The following is a 20606-nucleotide window of genomic DNA, read 5'->3' as shown; positions in this document are numbered from 1 at the left end:
CAGTGCAATGCTCCATTCATTAGCACCTCACAGGTAAACCTCAGCACTTGAAGGGGTGCTTGGCCTTTCAAGGGCTGGAACCAGAAGAAAGACAATGGAGTGTTGCCTGGGTAAGCAGCTCTTCTGGGACCCAGAAGAGTTATCACCCCCTGGCTCAGTTACTACACAAGGTCTATAAACAGTTATGGTTTTGACCGAGGAGGGATGCACACAAGCAACATTTTAAATGAAGCGACGTATAATGAATGCAGTGTGAAAAAATAAATATGCAGGAATGTAGAAGTTGGATCTACAAACTGTAAAACATGGGACGGGCAAGGTGATGCTCACTTGTGTAAGAAATCTGTCTATTGCACAGGTGACTTAACTTTAGAGGATTACGATCAATGTTAGAAACTCATCTTTGTAGGTTGATTCTTAGAGATATCCACTTTCCTAACATATAAATCTATGTATGATAGCTTCTTCCTTTGTAGTAGACAAGAAGTGGGTTTACTTATTCTTTTTTAAATTTCCTTCTTGGTATTTCTACGACTGTAAGTTTTAATTGGTGTGTGCTGAATTAAGGAAATAAGTCTCTACCCGGATGCATGTCTGGAGGTAGTTCAGCACAGTGGCCTTGAGCGTGAAGGCCTCTCCACGGATCACGGAGTAGGGCATTGTGAGATCCACGAAGAAGGGCTGGAAGGCTTGGAAATCGATCACAGGAGAGAGGCCCAACCCAGTGTCATTGGACAGGCAGAAGGCCCCAGCCTTCCATTCAGTGATGGTGTCAGGGACTGTCACTTCCATTTCAGCCACTCCTGTTGAGCTGCAGGGGGTGTGATGTAAAGTAAAGGAAGTGAGCAGCTAAACCAATCTCCTTTAGGAGAAAGCCCTGTAAAAATAATTAAACTAGAAAAAGAAGTCAAGAGTATCCAAATTAGAAACGACTAAGATGATCCCTGTTTACAGATTATCTGATCCCAAATGAAGTAAATCTCATAAGTTACTCTAAAGAACTGTTAGAACTAATAAATGAACTCAGTGATGCTGTTGGATGCAAAAATGAAAGTATGTTTGCATTTTTTATACTAGTAGCATGCTATCTGGAAAAGCAATAAAGACAACAATCCCATTCATAATAGAATAAGTACTTAGAAGTCAATTTAACCTAGGGGGCTTCTACGTTGCTCAACCTTAGTAATGCTTTCCCAGTGACAGTGAAATGCTGCGCTCAGCAATTCTAAATATATACACTAAAAAGGGGACACTCGTGGATGTTCAAACTGTGATACATCTATATCTCTGCATCTTATATAAAAATAAGTAACTTACTCCACGATCACCAAGTCCCAGATCCACGTCTCAGGGAAGTAGCTTCGTGTAGTCTCTGTGGGAGACTCTGAAGACTCTAGAAAAGCATCCATGTGGCCTTGGCTTACAAGGTGGTATGCAGCTGGTACTATAGCAGGTGAGAGAAGACAGGCAATGACTACAAAGATAAAGCTCATGAACCATTGTTTTACCAAAGAACAACCTCAGAAAGATCGAGAAGTTAAGATGGGAGCCAGAAAAGGACACACAGGCAACAAGGAAGGCTTCTCTGAGGAAGTGACATTTCAACTGAATTCTGAGGTATTAGAACGAACTGAGCCAGGGGAAATAAATGCCAAGCACAGACTGGAAGGAGCATGGCAGAAAGCCTTGGGCTGTATGCAGGAGAGATGGCTTTGTGGAATCCCTTGAAACTACTGCCCATTGTGCCCAATGGAGAGACCTAGGGTGTTGGGTGGGGAGGAGGGCAGTAGGCTAGCCTACCAATGACATGCTCATCTATGGTAGCATAGAAAAAAAAATGGTAGTGGTTTTGAGAAACAGTTTATAGCAACGGAGGAATCAAGGATAGAAAAGCTATGTATTCCATATTGAGTGAGAACATCAGTTGGCTGTCCCATACTGTCACTTTCTATGAGTAAAGTGCTGGTAAACTTTTGATAGCCACCTACTTTAGGGAAATGTACAGCAACAGACACATGGACAGGCAGGAGCTACATGGGCAGATGATAAACAACTTTCCTATAGATCCTGGTAACAAAGGATTAAATTCTGTAATTCATAAATAAAAATATCTGATTCTCTGTAGTAAATTTCACATAGAATATGGATTCTCACAGAAGATTTTCCTAGATTTTTCCTTTCCCCCCACATTTGACACATCCAAACATTAATTAACACTATAATAATAAACCCAGGCTGCCTACTATGACTTGGCAAAGAATAGCTTAGATCACTGAAAATAGTGAAGCATGTTTACTGCTGTTCAGGGCCACGGAGGGAGATCTTTCCCCGCCTGAGAGAATGCAGCCCTGCCTCGTGAGCACTTCTAACTCTGTTTTCACAGTTAGACTCCTGGGAACCTTCCTTTCCTCCCAGACCCTTGTGTCTATCGGCAGATATACGTTCTTGGTGGCTGAATTTCTGACTGACTGCTCAGAGTCCATCCGTTCTTTACACTGTGTCTGTGCTGGATCTGCACGTCTCCTAGGACACTGTTCACAACCCTCTTCTGTGCTCTGCAGACGTATACTTGGTGGAGGGGTGCCAGTATCAGATTTGAGCCTTGATTGTTAAGAACTTATTGTCACAGCCCTATTATAGCTGAGTCAAGGTTTGGGTTGATTTTGATCACATTTTATCTTTAAAATCCTGCCTCACTCAGTTCAGTGTTTTAGGCACTCACTTTTATTGACTCCAAGGCGTTCACAGACTTTGGGTTTACGGATGTTCAAGTTGGTGAATACCTTTAAGCCCATATCCTACAAAGGAAATGACCACCTGATTAGTGCACCCCACACACACCTCCTTTCATCTGAATTAATCTTTCCATGTTTGCATATGAAACAGGGACATTATGCCACATTGTCCCTAAGCTCACCGGACAGTGATAATTTTATACGCAGTGCGTATAAATATCACAAAGCAATGACTTTCAATAAAAAGAAAACTTTGTTAACCATTAAAACTTATGGACCTGATTCTGCTGCGTTAGGCAGATCTCTTTCTGCTGGTGACCTCAAGAAGCCACTTGGTCCTTTTATTTTGTTAGTTTCAATCGTGATAAGAAAGCATTTGAAACAAATAACTTTTCTACACAGGGTACTTTAAGAACTTTTAGACCTGTCTCTGAGATAAGAGGTCTACCTTTAGGAAGCCATACATGTCCTCTTCATTTGTATTCTGTACTGGGGAGTACAGGATTCCATTAATGTAAGTGTCATTTTGCTTAAGGCAGCCATTAGTGTCTTCTTCCTGTTGATTCACACCCTTAGGGAAGCCAGTGAGGTCTTTCACTGGTAGCAGATCATAAACCTACGGGAACATAAAGCATATAAGAGCCAACTTCTCTGTGGCTTTTTATTAAGTAACAAGGAGAAAAAAAACCCAAGAACAGCAACACCAAAACCTAATTTGCTTCTCACTTAACTAACTGAGGGTCTTGACACTGGTTTGTATCATTTGGAAGCAGACACTATCTACTCAACACTAACGTGAAATAAGACCCTAATAATTGAGAAATGGAGCTGTGCTGTGGATGATTTGACGTTTGGGGGAAGAAGGAATAAAGGGATAAATAGTTCTGTCACCACCTTGGACTTGGTCACCAATTCTGCATAGAATAAAGGACACGTGTCCCAGAGAGAAGTACTGTGAACACCCTCCACATGCGAGGAAACAGTACTTCTAAGGTTTTAGAGATGATGCTTTCAAACCCAACTAGGGGAGAGAAGTAAAACAGACACGTGCCAACTGATGCACAGATGAGCATTCACAGGAAAGTGACTATGGCCTGAAAAGACAGGGCCTGGCGTCTGTGGTGATCCACACACGAGACCCCTCATTAGCTCCTCCCGGACAACCTTCCTCCCCTGCTTTGTCTTTCTCTAAAACATAAGTTATCCATTTCAATTACACACAGTTACCCGACTTTCCATAGCTCATAACTAGCGCTTAGTACAGCCCCGAGAACACAGTGGGTGTTAAGTTCATGTTCTGTGAATCACTCACTCACACTGCCAGGCGAAGTGGCTTTATTAGTAACAGACTGACAAACGTTGGAGAGGGACTCATGTCCTGTTACAGATGCCTGAAGGCTCCTCCTTCACCACTACAAAATTACCAGACTGTCTACTTCAGGACCATTAGAGTTGGCATCAATTTAAAGTTCTGACAAATATAAATCACATTATACATACAAAAAATGCTATTTTTCTCCTTATTGAAGTTTTTCTCCTTATTATGCTATTATAAATGTACTTAATATGTCCTTTAAATATATATATTTTTTAACATTTCTATTAAAATACCACTTGAAGAGCAAGCACTGTAGATGGAGGAGGCGGTTCAGCCAGGTATGTTTGCCATACAAGCCTGACAACCTGAGTTCGATCCCCAAGCCTACTGTGCAAGGAGTGAGTTGACACTTGAAAGTTATTCTCTAACGTCTACATGCACTCTATACTGTAGTACATGCATATCCATGCACAGCATAAATATACACACAATAATATAAAATAAAAATTTATAGACCAAGAAGTTATATTTTCTTAAACTTCTATTCCCTTTTTTAACCTTGTTTATTTGTTTGCTTGTTTGGGACAGGGTCTCTCTATGTAGTCCTGGCTGTCCAGAATTTGTTCTATAGATCAGGCTGGCCTCAAACTCAGAGATCTTCCTTCCTCTGCCTCCTGAGAGCTGTGATTAATTAAATATGTGTGCCATCACACTGCCCATTTAAGAATCAATCTGTCTCTGTCTCTCTGTCTCTGTCTCTGTCTCTCTGTCTCTCTCTCTGTCTCTCTCTCTGTCTCTCTCTCTCTCTCTCTCTCTCTCTCTCTCTCTCTCTCTCTCTCTCTGTGTGTGTGTGTGTGTGTGTGTGTGTGTGTGTGTGTGTGTGTGTGTGTGTGTTGTACTATGTGTGGAAGTCAGAAGTCAGCCTATTGGAGTAATTCTGTTCTTTCACCTTGTTGGCTCTGGGGATTGAACTCAAATTATCGGATTGACTGCAAGCTCCTTTTTTCAGTGAGTCTTTTTTGCCAGCCCTATACTTACATTTTTTTTATAAAAGTAAAAATATATTATTTCTTTTTGTAAGCTTCCATAAATTCTGTAGCAAAAACATATTCTAGTTGTTCGTATGTTTTATGAAAATGTGAATGAATCTTTGGCAAAATACAATCGGAATGTACTTGTAAGTAGTTATGGGCAATGGTGTAAGTTTTCATTATGTCATTCAAGTATTTTATTTCTCAATGTCCCTTGTACAATGGTTTATTTTTTCAGTAATAATGTTCACTTTGTGATGTTCCTTATTTTAGTTGGCACCATTCTTATGAAAGCAGACATCTGAAACACTATTGGGTCTGTGTAGTCTCACAGCAGGCAAACAGGCCACCCAGACCTACCTCATGAAGTGCATCACTTCCCAACATGTTAAAACTAGCTTGAAAACAATTATGATTGCATTTACAGAGTTACGGGTTTCAGCCACCCTGCCCTCTTTTATTTAAGCATATTGATCATGATCTCTCTGGTTCTACAATCAGAAACAATCCTGTTTACTTGGCAGAACCACACCCCTCTTGCATCCCTATTTACAGCCTGCCTCATGCTCCCCCAGCACTGCTAAGCTGAGCGGTTCAGCACAGCCATCTGATCTGGGACGAGATATTGATGCTTGCATCCTAAGTCTCTCTGGTTAATTTGCACTGGGTTTTTACCTTTTCAGACTATTGATTTTCTGGTTGGTTCCAAGCAAACATGTGCATAATTCTTTCACCTGCCATAGCTAGCAGTGTGAGATGAAAGGAGGGATGCAGGAGACCATGGGCAAGCATCTTCTTCTCACTAAGCAAAGTGTCTGTCAGAGTTCAAAACTATTCACCTACAGGAGACTATAGTCGCTTTTTTTCATGCTTTTATCTCTGCCTTGAGAATTTCATGTAATATATTTTATTCATTCTCCTTCCCCTTCCTCAATGTCACTGAAGTTTCAACAGGTCTTGCATTACTCAAGCAATTCTCCTTGCTTCAAGTCCCTCACGTGCTTGTCATCTCCAAGGCTGACAGGGACTTACCAGGGATGCAGAGAGTTCGGCCTCAGGCTTTGTGAGCAGTACGCTTTGGTCCACAGCTCGCAGGCCACAGAGAGACTGAGGAGAAGCCATGACACTGAGGAAGGCACGTGTGGCCGGAAGACCGATATTTGGGTGGAAGACCAAATCCACCTGACAGATAGGAGAGAAAGGCCAGAAAAATCAACATCTGAATCCCCGCCATGTGTCTCTTACTCACCTTTGATGCAGAACAATTTTGCTAGATCTTACAGTGGTTGGTGTTGTGCTACCTGAGTGAGGCCTTTTCCCCTCTTGAACTTTGCCTTGACTCTCAAGATTCTGTCAGACAACTGTCATGGTCTCTAAAGATGCTTCCCAAACTGGCCATTTGGAAGTTTCAGTCTTTTACCTCTGATGTACAATGTGCTCATTAACTCTGGATTTATGGAGTGCAAACAAAGGTCTAGGCCCTTTTGTTCGGGCTTCTTGTGGCCTTTAAACTTGCTGTGTACCTTCAAACACTCCATCATACAGAGAGGGAAAGGCATTGGGAGATGTGAAGAGTCAATGGTACAGAGAGGGAAAGGCATTGGGAGATGTGAAGAGTCAATGGTACAGAGAGGGAAAGGCATTGGGAGATGTGAAGAGTCAATGGTACAGAGAGGGAAAGGCATTGGGAGATGTGAAGAGTCAATGGTACAGAGAGGGAAAGGCATTGGGAGATGTGAAGAGTCAATGGTACAGAGAGGGAAAGGCATTGGGAGATGTGAAGAGTCAATGGTACAGAGAGGGAAAGGCATTGGGAGATGTGAAGAGTCAATGGTACAGAGAGGGAAAGGCATTGGGAGATGTGAAGAGTCAATGGTACAGAGAGGGAAAGGCATTGGGAGATGTGAAGAGTCAATGGTACAGAGAGGGAAAGGCATTGGGAGATGTGAAGAGTCAATGGTACAGAGAGGGAAAGGCATTGGGAGATGTGAAGAGTCAATGGTACAGAGAGGGAAAGGCATTGGGAGATGTGAAGAGTCAATGGTACAGAGAGGGAAAGGCATTGGGAGATGTGAAGAGTCAATGGTACAGAGAGGGAAAGGCATTGGGAGATGTGAAGAGTCAATGGTACAGAGAGGGAAAGGCATTGGGAGATGTGAAGAGTCAATGGTACAGAGAGGGAAAGGCATTGGGAGATGTGAAGAGTCAATGGTACAGAGAGGGAAAGGCATTGGGAGATGTGAAGAGTCAATGGTACAGAGAGGGAAAGGCATTGGGAGATGTGAAGAGTCAATGGTACAGAGAGGGAAAGGCATTGGGAGATGTGAAGAGTCAATGGTACAGAGAGGGAAAGGCATTGGGAGATGTGAAGAGTCAATGGTACAGAGAGGGAAAGGCATTGGGAGATGTGAAGAGTCAATGGTACAGAGAGGGAAAGGCATTGGGAGATGTGAAGAGTCAATGGTACAGAGAGGGAAAGGCATTGGGAGATGTGAAGAGTCAATGGTACAGAGAGGGAAAGGCATTGGGAGATGTGAAGAGTCAATGGTACAGAGAGGGAAAGGCATTGGGAGATGTGAAGAGTCAATGGTACAGAGAGGGAAAGGCATTGGGAGATGTGAAGAGTCAATGGTACAGAGAGGGAAAGGCATTGGGAGATGTGAAGAGTCAATGGTACAGAGAGGGAAAGGCATTGGGAGATGTGAAGAGTCAATGGTACAGAGAGGGAAAGGCATTGGGAGATGTGAAGAGTCAATGGTACAGAGAGGGAAAGGCATTGGGAGATGTGAAGAGTCAATGGTACAGAGAGGGAAAGGCATTGGGAGATGTGAAGAGTCAATGGTACAGAGAGGGAAAGGCATTGGGAGATGTGAAGAGTCAATCGTACAGAGAGGGAAAGGCATTGGGAGATGTGAAGAGTCAATGGTACAGAGAGGGAAAGGCATTGGGAGATGTGAAGAGTCAAAGGTACAGAGAGGGAAAGGCATTGGGAGATGTGAAGAGTCAATGGTACAGAGAGGGAAAGGCATTGGGAGATGTGAAGAGTCAATCGTACAGAGAGGGAAAGGCATTGGGAGATGTGAAGAGTCAATGGTACAGAGAGGGAAAGGCATTGGGAGATGTGAAGAGTCAATGGTACAGAGAGGGAAAGGCATTGGGAGATGTGAAGAGTCAATGGTACAGAGAGGGAAAGGCATTGGGAGATGTGAAGAGTCAATGGTACAGAGAGGGAAAGGCATTGGGAGATGTGAAGAGTCAATCATACAGAGAGGGAAAGGCATTGGGAGATGTGAAGAGTCAATGGTACAGAGAGGGAAAGGCATTGGGAGATGTGAAGAGTCAATGGTACAGAGAGGGAAAGGCATTGGGAGATGTGAAGAGTCAATCATACAGAGAGGGAAAGGCATTGGGAGATGTGAAGAGTCAATGGTACAGAGAGGGAAAGGCATTGGGAGATGTGAAGAGTCAATCATACAGAGAGGGAAAGGCATTGGGAAATGTGAAGAGTCAATCATACAGAGAGGGAAAGGCATTGGGAGATGTGAAGAGTCAATCATACAGAGAGGGAAAGGCATTGGGAGATGTGAAGAGTCAATCATACAGAGAGGGAAAGGCATTGGGAGATGTGAAGAGTCAATCATACAGAGAGGGAAAGGCATTGGGAGATGTGAAGAGTCAATGGTACAGAGAGGGAAAGGCATTGGGAGATGTGAAGAGTCAATGGTACAGAGAGGGAAAGGCATTGGGAGATGTGAAGAGTCAATGGTACAGAGAGGGAAAGGCATTGGGAGATGTGAAGAGTCAATGGTACAGAGAGGGAAAGGCATTGGGAGATGTGAAGAGTCAATGGTACAGAGAGGGAAAGGCATTGGGAGATGTGAAGAGTCAATGGTACAGAGAGGGAAAGGCATTGGGAGATGTGAAGAGTCAATGGTACAGAGAGGGAAAGGCATTGGGAGATGTGAAGAGTCAATGGTACAGAGAGGGAAAGGCATTGGGAGATGTGAAGAGTCAATGGTACAGAGAGGGAAAGGCATTGGGAGATGTGAAGAGTCAATGGTACAGAGAGGGAAAGGCATTGGGAGATGTGAAGAGTCAATGGTACAGAGAGGGAAAGGCATTGGGAGATGTGAAGAGTCAATGGTACAGAGAGGGAAAGGCATTGGGAGATGTGAAGAGTCAATGGTACAGAGAGGGAAAGGCATTGGGAGATGTGAAGAGTCAATGGTACAGAGAGGGAAAGGCATTGGGAGATGTGAAGAGTCAATGGTACAGAGAGGGAAAGGCATTGGGAGATGTGAAGAGTCAATGGTACAGAGAGGGAAAGGCATTGGGAGATGTGAAGAGTCAATGGTACAGAGAGGGAAAGGCATTGGGAGATGTGAAGAGTCAATGGTACAGAGAGGGAAAGGCATTGGGAGATGTGAAGAGTCAATGGTACAGAGAGGGAAAGGCATTGGGAGATGTGAAGAGTCAATGGTACAGAGAGGGAAAGGCATTGGGAGATGTGAAGAGTCAATGGTACAGAGAGGGAAAGGCATTGGGAGATGTGAAGAGTCAATGGTACAGAGAGGGAAAGGCATTGGGAGATGTGAAGAGTCAATCGTACAGAGAGGGAAAGGCATTGGGAGATGTGAAGAGTCAATGGTACAGAGAGGGAAAGGCATTGGGAGATGTGAAGAGTCAATGGTACAGAGAGGGAAAGGCATTGGGAGATGTGAAGAGTCAATGGTACAGAGAGGGAAAGGCATTGGGAGATGTGAAGAGTCAATGGTACAGAGAGGGAAAGGCATTGGGAGATGTGAAGAGTCAATGGTACAGAGAGGGAAAGGCATTGGGAGATGTGAAGAGTCAATGGTACAGAGAGGGAAAGGCATTGGGAGATGTGAAGAGTCAATCATACAGAGAGGGAAAGGCATTGGGAGATGTGAAGAGTCAATGGTACAGAGAGGGAAAGGCATTGGGAGATGTGAAGAGTCAATGGTACAGAGAGGGAAAGGCATTGGGAGATGTGAAGAGTCAATGGTACAGAGAGGGAAAGGCATTGGGAGATGTGAAGAGTCAATGGTACAGAGAGGGAAAGGCATTGGGAGATGTGAAGAGTCAATGGTACAGAGAGGGAAAGGCATTGGGAGATGTGAAGAGTCAATGGTACAGAGAGGGAAAGGCATTGGGAGATGTGAAGAGTCAATGGTACAGAGAGGGAAAGGCATTGGGAGATGTGAAGAGTCAATGGTACAGAGAGGGAAAGGCATTGGGAGATGTGAAGAGTCAATGGTACAGAGAGGGAAAGGCATTGGGAGATGTGAAGAGTCAATGGTACAGAGAGGGAAAGGCATTGGGAGATGTGAGAGTCAATGGTACAGAGAGGGAAAGGCATTGGGAGATGTGAAGAGTCAATGGTACAGAGAGGGAAAGGCATTGGGAGATGTGAAGAGTCAATCATACAGAGAGGGAAAGGCATTGGGAGATGTGAAGAGTCAATGGTACAGAGAGGGAAAGGCATTGGGAGATGTGAAGAGTCAATCATACAGAGAGGGAAAGGCATTGGGAGATGTGAAGAGTCAATGGTACAGAGAGGACTTTGGAACTGAGGCAATAACTCTGTCATGTGAGTCTGCAGTGACCTTGCGGAACTTTCCCACTTAACCCTTCAGTCCACACACATATCAGAGAATAGGTGATAGCAGGGACTACTCGTTATAAGTGCTAGATTTTTACTCTATGAAAGACCCACCTTGTTGGCCAGGCACTTTTCAATCTCATATTTAACAGTATCTCCAACCACTTCTCCATTGGGCAGAATGGTATAAAGGACCAGTCGAGCTACAGGAGCCAGGTCTGTCTCCATCGAGATGAGGATGGAGAAATGGCCTTTCTCTGGAGCAGGGAGGATGAGAGGAGGCAACCACGGGTTAGACACATTCTTGAAAACAAGAGGTACTTTATTACACAGGCTAGGTGTTTGGGCACCTAGCCTGGCCAATCACTGCTGCTGTTAGTGAACATAATGCACACAACAGATGCTTCACTATCTTGCAGAATTCTGACTCTGGGGAAGACAATTATACAAAATCCCTCTCCTATATAAATCGTATATATGTTGCCTCATCCCTTTTGAGCTTTTGCTGGCTGACACTAGCTTCAAATGCTATCTAAGGGAGTGGAGGTGTCGACTTCACCATCAATCACTCCTAATCCTCACATTAGGGGAGGGGGAGGAGGCTGTGAGGCCTGACAGTAAGAGGTTAATATACTGCATTTACACTTGTGTCCTGTTTACCCTCCCTGAAACATGGCTCTATCCTTTTCTCTGGAAGAGGAGACTTACACTCCCGTGGAAGCCCACCTTGATGCCTGTGGACACTGTAGTGTTTGCTTTAAACATTCTTAAGTCTGCTGCACCAAGAGATAAAGAAGTGCCCATTCATAGCTTTCTTAGTAAGTTGGTTTTTAGAACCCGTCAGAAGGGGGGAAACCTTTAAATGTCTATTATCCTGTTATTCAAGGGCAGAGTCCCATTCCATGGTAGAAATAACCAGTAGAACCTTTGTAAATTGTCATTAACTTAAAAAGAGAAACACACAAACACACACACACAGAGAGAGAGAGAGAGAGAGAGAGACTTTATCACAGAACCTGGTAAGTAGAAAGCACCCCAAGGTCTTCCTCCTCTCCATTTACACAATTCTAAAATGTCTTTCATGTTGAGAAGAGAGTGCACAAATATTTCTGGCTGGAAAACGTGAAATAGCTACCGTATCATTGTGGCCCTATCAATGTTTGAAGTAACCCAAGTAAAATATAATAGAACAAAAGAAACCATTTGATAAAGGATGACAAAGGAAGCCTGCATCCCTCCCGGCTTCCTCTTCACTCTGAGTAGATGCAGAAAGAGCCCCTCTGGAAGCATCCCGATGTGGCCTGAGGTCAGGCGGTCAGCACGGAGCAGAGCTGTGGAGATAATGCCGTACTCACTGTGTCCCTGCGTCACAGGCAGAACGTGAGTCCCTGCCCGAACAATGCCTCCCTTTGCCATCATCTGCAAAACAGGAAATTAAAAAAATTCCAACAGACATCTTCTACTGTCTTCCGTTCTGTTCTGCGTGCTTGGCTTATTGAGCCACTGCTGGAAATGATTGGCCTCAGGAGAAGTCAAACTCTAAAAACAAACAAGAGAGTGAAGCCTGGGGCTGGAGGGACGGACGGCTCAGCAGTTAAGAGCAGTTCTGCTCCTCTAAAAGACCAAATTCGACATCCAGCACCCACGCTGGGCAGCTCACAGTCATCTGGAACTCCAGCTCTAGCGGGGTCAGATGTTCACACACATGGCAAACATTCACAGATACACACATACATAAGAAGAATAAGTTTGAAAGGACGTCAAAGTGGTGATGTGCATAGTTTCTTCACCCCTTACCCCCAGAGAGCTTTATGTGTAGGCAGTACTGGGGTGACCTCCCTTCTCACCAGATAATAGAAGACCAACTCCTTCCGCTCCAGCACAGCCTCGTCATTTAGAATATAATGAGCCTGGACCGCCAGGGTTTGCTCACAGCGCAGTTTATAGGGCAGGGATTCCAGGTGCACGAAGCTTCTGCTCGGTGAGAAGACAGCGTTGGCAGTGTGCCAAGCCTCTACGTTCTCTTCTGTCAACCATCTAAATCCATAGCAGACATTGCTATCTTTGTATTTGGCCTAAGGAATTAGAAAAACAGCGTTACTTTGCTAGATCATGTGTGAGGATCCCCTGTCCTCACAATGTTCTATGGATTTATACCTCCTCCTTCACTAGCAGCTACAAGTCTTTTCCTCTATAGTACAAGTAAGAGAGGCACATATTCTATTTCTTTATCTTAAATATAGGCATGGTTTGTGGCTTTTCCCCACCTAACATCCTGAGTTTGGTATTTGTAAATCAGAAGAGAATAACTTGGGCCATGTGTCTTGCTGGCTACGTGGTTTGAAGATGCCTCTGCTGCTTTGCCAGTGCAGAAAGATGTTGGAGCTATGGAACCTCAGCAAGGAGAGAAAACATAGTAACTGCTTCACAAGGCAGTCGAGTCTTTGGTGATTAGTTTCCACTGGCTTTGATGAATAAATGAAACAGTATAGCCTCATGTGTAGCCTAGAGAAAATGGTTGCAAAAAAGCACTGGCTAGAGCCAAGTGGGAGAACTACCTGATGTCCTTGCCAGGCCTCTCTTAGGTGTGTGAGTGAATGTGTTCTGTAATTCTGAATTTCATAATATTTTAATCAGACTAAGCATCCTATTTGATAACATTATTTTTATGGTAACAACATTTAAAATACTTTTTTCTAGCTTTTTTGAAATATACAGTACATTATCATTAGCTATGATCTTGTAACTGGACAGTAGAGTGAACAATAATATTTACATATGAGTAAGGCTGCTAAATTTTATATAAACATTCGTTGTTTTTATTTTTTTTTGAGAAACTGGTACAATATTTTCCACAGTGCATTACCATTTTATATAATAGAGCACCCATATTTAGTCACAATATTACTTTCTTACTAAAACTATTAGAAGTTGACCTTAAATTATCTCTAAGTTATGGGGCTGTTTTCTCTCCATACAAGACAATTTGGAGATTTCATCTCTTTAGGTGCCAATTTAGTTTCCAAGACTTGTTCATCCACTATAACCTCTCTCTACACTCACCCTGACAGTTAGGGACGTGCCCATGATGTCATCAGTGTTGATGGAGAACCGTGCCAGGCCATTCTTATCAGTGGTAGTATTTATGTTCTGGTTTGCTTCATCAGCTCCAATGAAGATCATTTCATATGGAATAGGGGTGCCTCTCCCATCCACCAGGAGCACCTGAAGATTAAAAGCAAAGGTCTATCCCTAGGCATTGCATGCCACAGTCCCAGGCACTGTGGATATCATCAGAAGTCTACAGTGTGGTAAAAGGGCACAGATGCTAAATAAACATATATTAACTCTAGGAAGGTTAAAGAAGGGTGTAAAGAGATATAAAGCAACAAAAATACATAGGAGTGACACCACAGAAGCCTTGTGACATCTAGTTTGCAAAGACTCACAGAGTTGTATAAGAATTATATAGTGAGGGAAAATTTAATTCAGTAGTCAAATTTATTTGAGATGCAGACATTTATCTCATGGTAGACAAGATAATTTCCTTTGGCCTAATATTATGGCATAGCATTCTGTATGCAAGCAGAGTTCTGACATGGGTGCCATTTGCTTCACTGATTGACTTGTAAATGTTGTTTCTCATCCTAGATGGTCAGCCTTCTGGAGAGTAGTCAGACTTATAATGTGCCTCCCATATGACAAGGTAAACCTGAGGAGGCACAGCCAGCATTATATCAGGTTTTAAACCAACCTGTTGATAATACTGAACTCAGCCAAACAAACAAATACATGAAACAACCCAGTCCATATTATGAAGTTGGTGACTTTTTTTTTTACTATATGCTACTTTGAATTTTTTATTGTAATTGACACATAATACATATTTATAAAGTTGGATGTGCAATTTCAATCATATGCACATGGTGTATAATGATGAGATGAATCCTCTCATTTATTTAGTAGCAGAAAAGAAAACCCAGGCTGATATGGATGAGCAGTCTTAAATATCAATGAAATCTATCATGAAGATGTCAGCTGCACATACAAACCCAAGAATGGGTACACAAATTCATTCTTTTGTCTTCTGCTGAGACAGTCTTGGAGTAGATAGTGAAGTTATTTCCCAGTGTTAAGTTGGAAAAACTTCTGGGAATTTTTAAATGGATGACACTTTGATTTTAGGAAATTTTAGGATTTTAGTTTCTGGATATGTTCTGCCATTTAACTGAGCCTTCTACAATGTACTCTTATTTTATTTAAGTCTAGGCCTGTCTTCTACAGCCTCCACAGTGAAGCAACCTTTACATTAGAAACCGTAATACACAGCAGTTACACACTGGCATAGATACAGTCCTCACTTCTGACTTGTAGAGTCACAAAGTTCATTCAAACATCTACTAACAGAAAAACAACAACAACAACAACAACAACAACAACAACAACACCACAATGGAAAGTTGTCACAGGTCTTCAAGAAAGGTCATTAGGTCATTGCAAAGGCAACTTGATAATCTTTCAGGTGATTTTATAGACTTCATATACAATTTTAAGACAAATACATTCATTTTTTGTTAACTTTAACTTTTGGTTAGATCATAGACATTTGGTTATGGCATGTGTGTGTGTGTGTGTGTGTGTGTGTGTGTGTGTGTGTACAATACTTTTTTCCTTTGGCTAACCAGGTATAATTTTAGCAGACTTTATACCTATGATGTGAGTTTTGATAGCACATGGCCTAATGAATTGAAAGATACTCCACCTGCCCAACGAAAGGAATTCCTTGTCTGAAATGTGTATCCACGTTCACAAATGATAGTTTTGTTATAGTTCTTGTGATCTTAGTGAGCCCTTTACCGGTTTCTTCCACACCTGAAACAGAAGAAAAGGTTTTCTTTTGTTGAAGGCTGATGTCGGCGAATTTCTTATACCATTTTCTCCTTCCTTACAGTTCATAATTTGGGCCAAGCAACAATCTATGTCATATACTGCCCCCACACCCCTCAACACACAACCTGTTCCTTCTTCTTGGATCTTGGCATTCACATCAAGCTGCATCTCATACTCTTGCCTCTTTAGCTGGAAAGACTTGGTTTTCACTAGCTGTGAGAAGCAGCCACGGCCATCTAGCTAATAAAGGAGAAAATAACGGTGCATATCAAACTCTATAGATCAGGAGTTGGTTAATCTGGTAGAATTTAGGGGGAATGATAAAATAATCTGGCATTTTCTATTATATTAGGGCATAATATGCACTGCCTAGGGACTAACTACCGATAATTTTGCAACAGTATCTTGTGTATAATGGACAGTTTCAATTTCTCACTGCCTGACACTGTTTGATTCAGAAATATACTAATGGTTCTGGGAAATCTCACTGCAACTGAGACCTAGCATTTCACCAAATGCTGGGTCACCTCTCATAGCAGACACTGGTGATTGGTCACCTATCTGATGGCCCTTCCTGGGTCATTGCCCTGGCATCTAGATGGGGCATTGTAATCGGTTCTTGCTTCTAGAAGGAGACTAGAGCTGACACTCTTCACGGTCAAGGTGATTTGAAAGATCACCTTTTTTTTTTTTTTTTTGCCTTATCTCCTTTTACAGATACCTGGGAAATCTTTGCATGGCTCAATTTCTGTTATTCTAGAACACATACATTGGGCGATTGCAAAAGACAAGCAATGATTTTTTTTTTTAGCTAAGTCATTTATTTATTTTTTATTTCTTAGAGATATTATAAAATTCTCCTCCTGCCTTAGCACCACGTTGCTGTCAATAAGCCTACCTGTTGACTGAATTTCTCACAGAAAGCCAGCGATTCTTCACCAAAGCAGCTAGAAGGATTACTGTACTTTCTGCAAATGTTCACAGTCACGTGTCCTGGAACAGGCTTCCCATAGGTGTATCTGTTATTAGAATATTGCCAAATGACTCAAAGCAAGCACTGGACACCCCTGTTTCTCCCTTCTGTAAGTCCTCTTCAGCTACAGCACATCCATTCTCAGGGTTCCATTCTGCCCTGTGCGGGGGGCCACTTATTACCCACCAGAGGCAGATGAACTCTGACTCAGAAAACCTCCACTCCACATGCTGGAGCTTGCTGCACTTTCCTTTTGTCTGGTATTTTTAATTTTTTTAAATTTATAATTGAATTTATTTTGAGATAGTTCTATAGCCTAGAGGAGCCTTGAACTGATCCTCCTCCTACCCCAGCTTCCGTTGTGTTGAGATTGCAGCCATATACCACCATAACCAGTTCTTGAATTTAAATTTTCAGTATAATCTAAATAATGGTGTTTTTGTAACAAAGGTTATATAATTTTTTATTTAAAAATTTTAAATTATGACACACATTCAGTGTCATCAAATTTTAGAACATCATCTTTGGATTCTCCCCCCCCCCCCCAACTCCTCACCGTTCCCTTTCTCCCCTGTATCACCTCCCCTTACAGTCCTCTTCCACTTTCTTGACACACGTGTTCTCTTTCCTTTCCTTTCTCATGTGACCTGAGCCTCACAGCATATGTGCATGCTCTCCCCCCTCTTAATATGCACTCATGAGCATGCCTCACTACAGGGGAACACCAGGGCCAAAAGGTGGGAGTGGGTGAGTAGGGGAGTGGGAGGGAGGGTATGGGGAACTTTTGGAAATGTAAATGAGGAAAAAACCTAATTAAAAAAAAAAGAAAAGAAAAGGAAAGGAAAGGGAAGGGAAGGGAAGGGAAGGGAAGGGAAGGGAAGGGAAGGGAAGGAAAGGAAAGGAAAGGAAAGGAAAGGAAAGGAAAGGAAAGGAAAGGAAAGGAAAGGAAAGGAAAGGAAAGGAAAGGAAAGAAAAGAAAAGAAAAGAAAAGAAAAGAAAAGAAAAGACCTAGTATCCACACGTGAGAGACAATGCATGATTTCACACTCTTAAGAGAAAAGTAATGGCAACATACACACGAAAAGAAACAATAGAAACTACAGATGTTTTCAAAACTACTTAAAAATTCAAACTATTACTTGAGGCATCCTCAGTAGAAATCTTTATATATATGTTTGTAACTTTTTATGAAGAGAACAGTGTTGTGGGGTAAATGTTATGTGTGACCATTTTGTTTTCAACAGCCTTTGCTTTCCTCCCTATTTGAAGTATCTTCTGTATCAGTTTGCAAGGACACTGATTGGCCATTGCAGGGGACTTGGTGGCCATGACTCTGAGCAGCTGATAGCAGGTGTGTCACATGCATGATGTGCAGGCATCACTAGTCTTTCTGGGTCCTGTCCTGTTACTGCCACTACAGGTCTCTAAGAATGGGAGCCTAAGATCCTAAGAGCATCTTCAGTCTCTCGGTGAAAATGGTGTGCAGAGAGGGAGGTGACAGGCCTGCAGCTGCCGATGACATAAGCATAATTTAGACTCCAAATCTGCTCTTTTTACCCTCGGTCTGCAAGGTCAAGGCTGTTACTGACTGATATTCCTCTATTATCATGTATTACTTACCTCCCTTCTTAGAGTATTACTATCACTTATGGCTAAGGGAAAGCCAGCATCCTTCAGTACACTTGTGTGAATGTGTGTACATGTACATGTGTATTTGTGCATGTGTGTACATGTATGCATGTGTGCAAGTCTCTCTGTGTATACATGTGTGTATGCACACATGTGTGTGCACATGTATATACGTGTGCATGCATGTGCCTGTATGTGTAGCTTTCTTACTTGTTACAAGTCAATCCAAGCCACTTAGCTTCTCTATAAATGGTCCCCACTTCACTGACAGTTATAGAAATGTTGATAAGGATATAAATGAAAAGAAGAAGGAAACCCAACAAAGGAACAGGAGAAGAATGGCCTATAGTTGGGAACACTCAAAATTTTCCGTGTGGCCCCTGCTCCTGGGAAATCATTCAAACTATCTCAAACGGTGAATCTGCTCCAAAGAGTTGCTTTCGCTCTTGTCAACTCACATGCCACACACGGACACATTCATCTCTTCCTCCAGGATGGTGATTGTCTCTGGTACTGCAACTTTGACTTCAAACTTGGGAAGCACTGTGGGCCACACACAGTAAAGGAGGTTAGTGGCTGCTCTTCAGATCTGAAGGCTTTAGTGTTTCCTAGTTCTTCACAACAGCTCTCTAATGATATTCTGATATTTTGTAAAGGTAACTCCACTCTGCAACTTATCCACACTCACTTCATTCTCAAGTAAATATTTTGATTGAGGAACTATGACAGTTCATTATAACCTTAAAGAGTCTCTCTCTCTCTCTCTCTCTCTCTCCCCTTCCCTCCCCCTCTCCCCTTCCCTCCCCCTCTCTCCTTCCCAACCCCACTTCCTTTTTCTTCCCTTTCCCCTTCCCACTCTCACTACTGAAACAGTATGAAACAGTATTTTATTTTGGTCATTCAGCATTGCTACAAACAACCTAACTATATGAAATCAATTCACAAATCACTCATGCCCCACTGGACTTTTATGTAATTAGTTCTACTCTGAGCTTGAAACCATCCACAGGAAACCGAACGAATCTAAGTAAGTGCTGACTCTGAGCTCTAGAGGTCTCAGCTATGAAAAACAATGTTCACACAATCCGTACCAAATTCCTTCACAGAGAAGGGGTGCTCGACGGTCCTGCCTGATTCTGTACGTATCACCACCTTGTAGGAGCCCTGAGTGGGCTCTGAGGAGAGGGGGAAGGACAGCTGTTTGAGGCCACCCTCTAAGCGGAAATTCTGCCACTGTGCAATGCGATTTTTTTTTGAATCCTGTAATAAATAGCCATAATATTCATAAAAGTGCAAAGAACATCAGAGATTATGAAAAAAATCTATGGAAACTTCCATGTTACCCATAAAGAGAGCAAATGAGAAGGGTTCAGAGGGCAGGTGAGTTCCAGCCATCCATTCCTGGGTAGGCTGGGAGCTCCCCCCTTCCCCAAAGTCTCCTCTGGCATGTTGTAAGTAGTCCACAAAGAAGGTTTCCTCTGAAATAGATGCTTTTTCTCTAACTGTAGAATATTGGTGTTACTCACCTGAATGTACAGTAGAGGAATCTGAAAGAAAAGAAAGTATTCTCAATTCTAGTTTACATGGGCTAATTCAACACATATAGAATATGTATCTCTGTCTCTCTCTGTCTCTCTCTCTCTCTCTCGATATATATATATACATATACATACATATGTGTGTATATATATATACATATGTGTGTATATATATGTATATATATATATACATATGTGTATGTATATATACATATGTGTGTGTAAATGTATTCTACAAATAAAATTTTTTAAAACTTGTTTTAATTAACTCACTTCAAGCAATTAATAGGTAGTAATAAGAACTTAGTAGGCCATGGGTAATAGATACTTATTGTGTACTATTGTTAGGAGTAGAGTTTGCTAATATTGTCCAAGGACTTGTGGCATCCCAGCCAAGCACATCCTCTTGCTATGCAACTTCACAGACTGAAAAGTAAACACACGGAGCTGCAAGTAACTAGCCCTGAACTCACTTGTTTATATGCATTACTGGATGCTTCTAAGAGTGAGAAGGAATGGGAATAGCATCTCTACTGCCAAAGTTTATCCATTTACAAATATAATATTGACTACATATCTAGCTGTATGTTGTGTGCCATTCTAGATGCTGAGAACAGAGCAGTACAGAAAAGAACAATGTGTCTGTCTGTCCTCATTCTAAAAAGGTGGACAAAAAAAGAAAAAATACCTATATATGATATGTTTGGCATCATATATAGGGTTTGGTGTGTGTGTGTGTGTGTGAGAGAGAGAGAGAGAGAGAGAGAGAGAGAGAGAGAGAGAGAGAGAGAGAGAGAGAGAAACATCAAGTTTACTTCCATGGTCTTGTTTACACATGTTGGGCAAGTAGTAACAATTTGGGTAGTAAG

At 42.3% G+C, this 20606-nt stretch overlaps 1 protein-coding gene across 2 annotated transcripts in view; it reads right to left on the bottom strand.

Moving 5' to 3' along the window:
- Window positions 1-20606, bottom strand: part of A2m (alpha-2-macroglobulin) — a 43074-nt gene that overhangs the window by 18508 nt on the left and 3960 nt on the right. For both annotated transcript variants that reach the window (XM_011241322.2, NM_175628.3), the window contains exons 5-19: window positions 19726-19746; window positions 19291-19459; window positions 18658-18742; window positions 16496-16616; window positions 15723-15837; window positions 15470-15579; window positions 13771-13932; window positions 12555-12782; window positions 12063-12126; window positions 10822-10964; window positions 6117-6266; window positions 3184-3351; window positions 2723-2798; window positions 1318-1444; window positions 583-811 (exon numbers count right to left, since the gene is read on the bottom strand). In XM_011241322.2, coding sequence (XP_011239624.1) covers window positions 583-811; window positions 1318-1444; window positions 2723-2798; window positions 3184-3351; window positions 6117-6266; window positions 10822-10964; window positions 12063-12126; window positions 12555-12782; window positions 13771-13932; window positions 15470-15579; window positions 15723-15837; window positions 16496-16616; window positions 18658-18742; window positions 19291-19459; window positions 19726-19746 — 1968 coding nt within the window. The remainder of the gene's footprint in view (window positions 1-582; window positions 812-1317; window positions 1445-2722; window positions 2799-3183; window positions 3352-6116; window positions 6267-10821; window positions 10965-12062; window positions 12127-12554; window positions 12783-13770; window positions 13933-15469; window positions 15580-15722; window positions 15838-16495; window positions 16617-18657; window positions 18743-19290; window positions 19460-19725; window positions 19747-20606) is intronic.

This window comes from Mus musculus, chromosome 6 (assembly GCF_000001635.26).
Source record: "Mus musculus strain C57BL/6J chromosome 6, GRCm38.p6 C57BL/6J".
NCBI classification, from domain to species: domain Eukaryota; kingdom Metazoa; phylum Chordata; class Mammalia; order Rodentia; family Muridae; genus Mus; species Mus musculus.
This window is presented reverse-complemented; position numbering and strand designations above follow the sequence as displayed.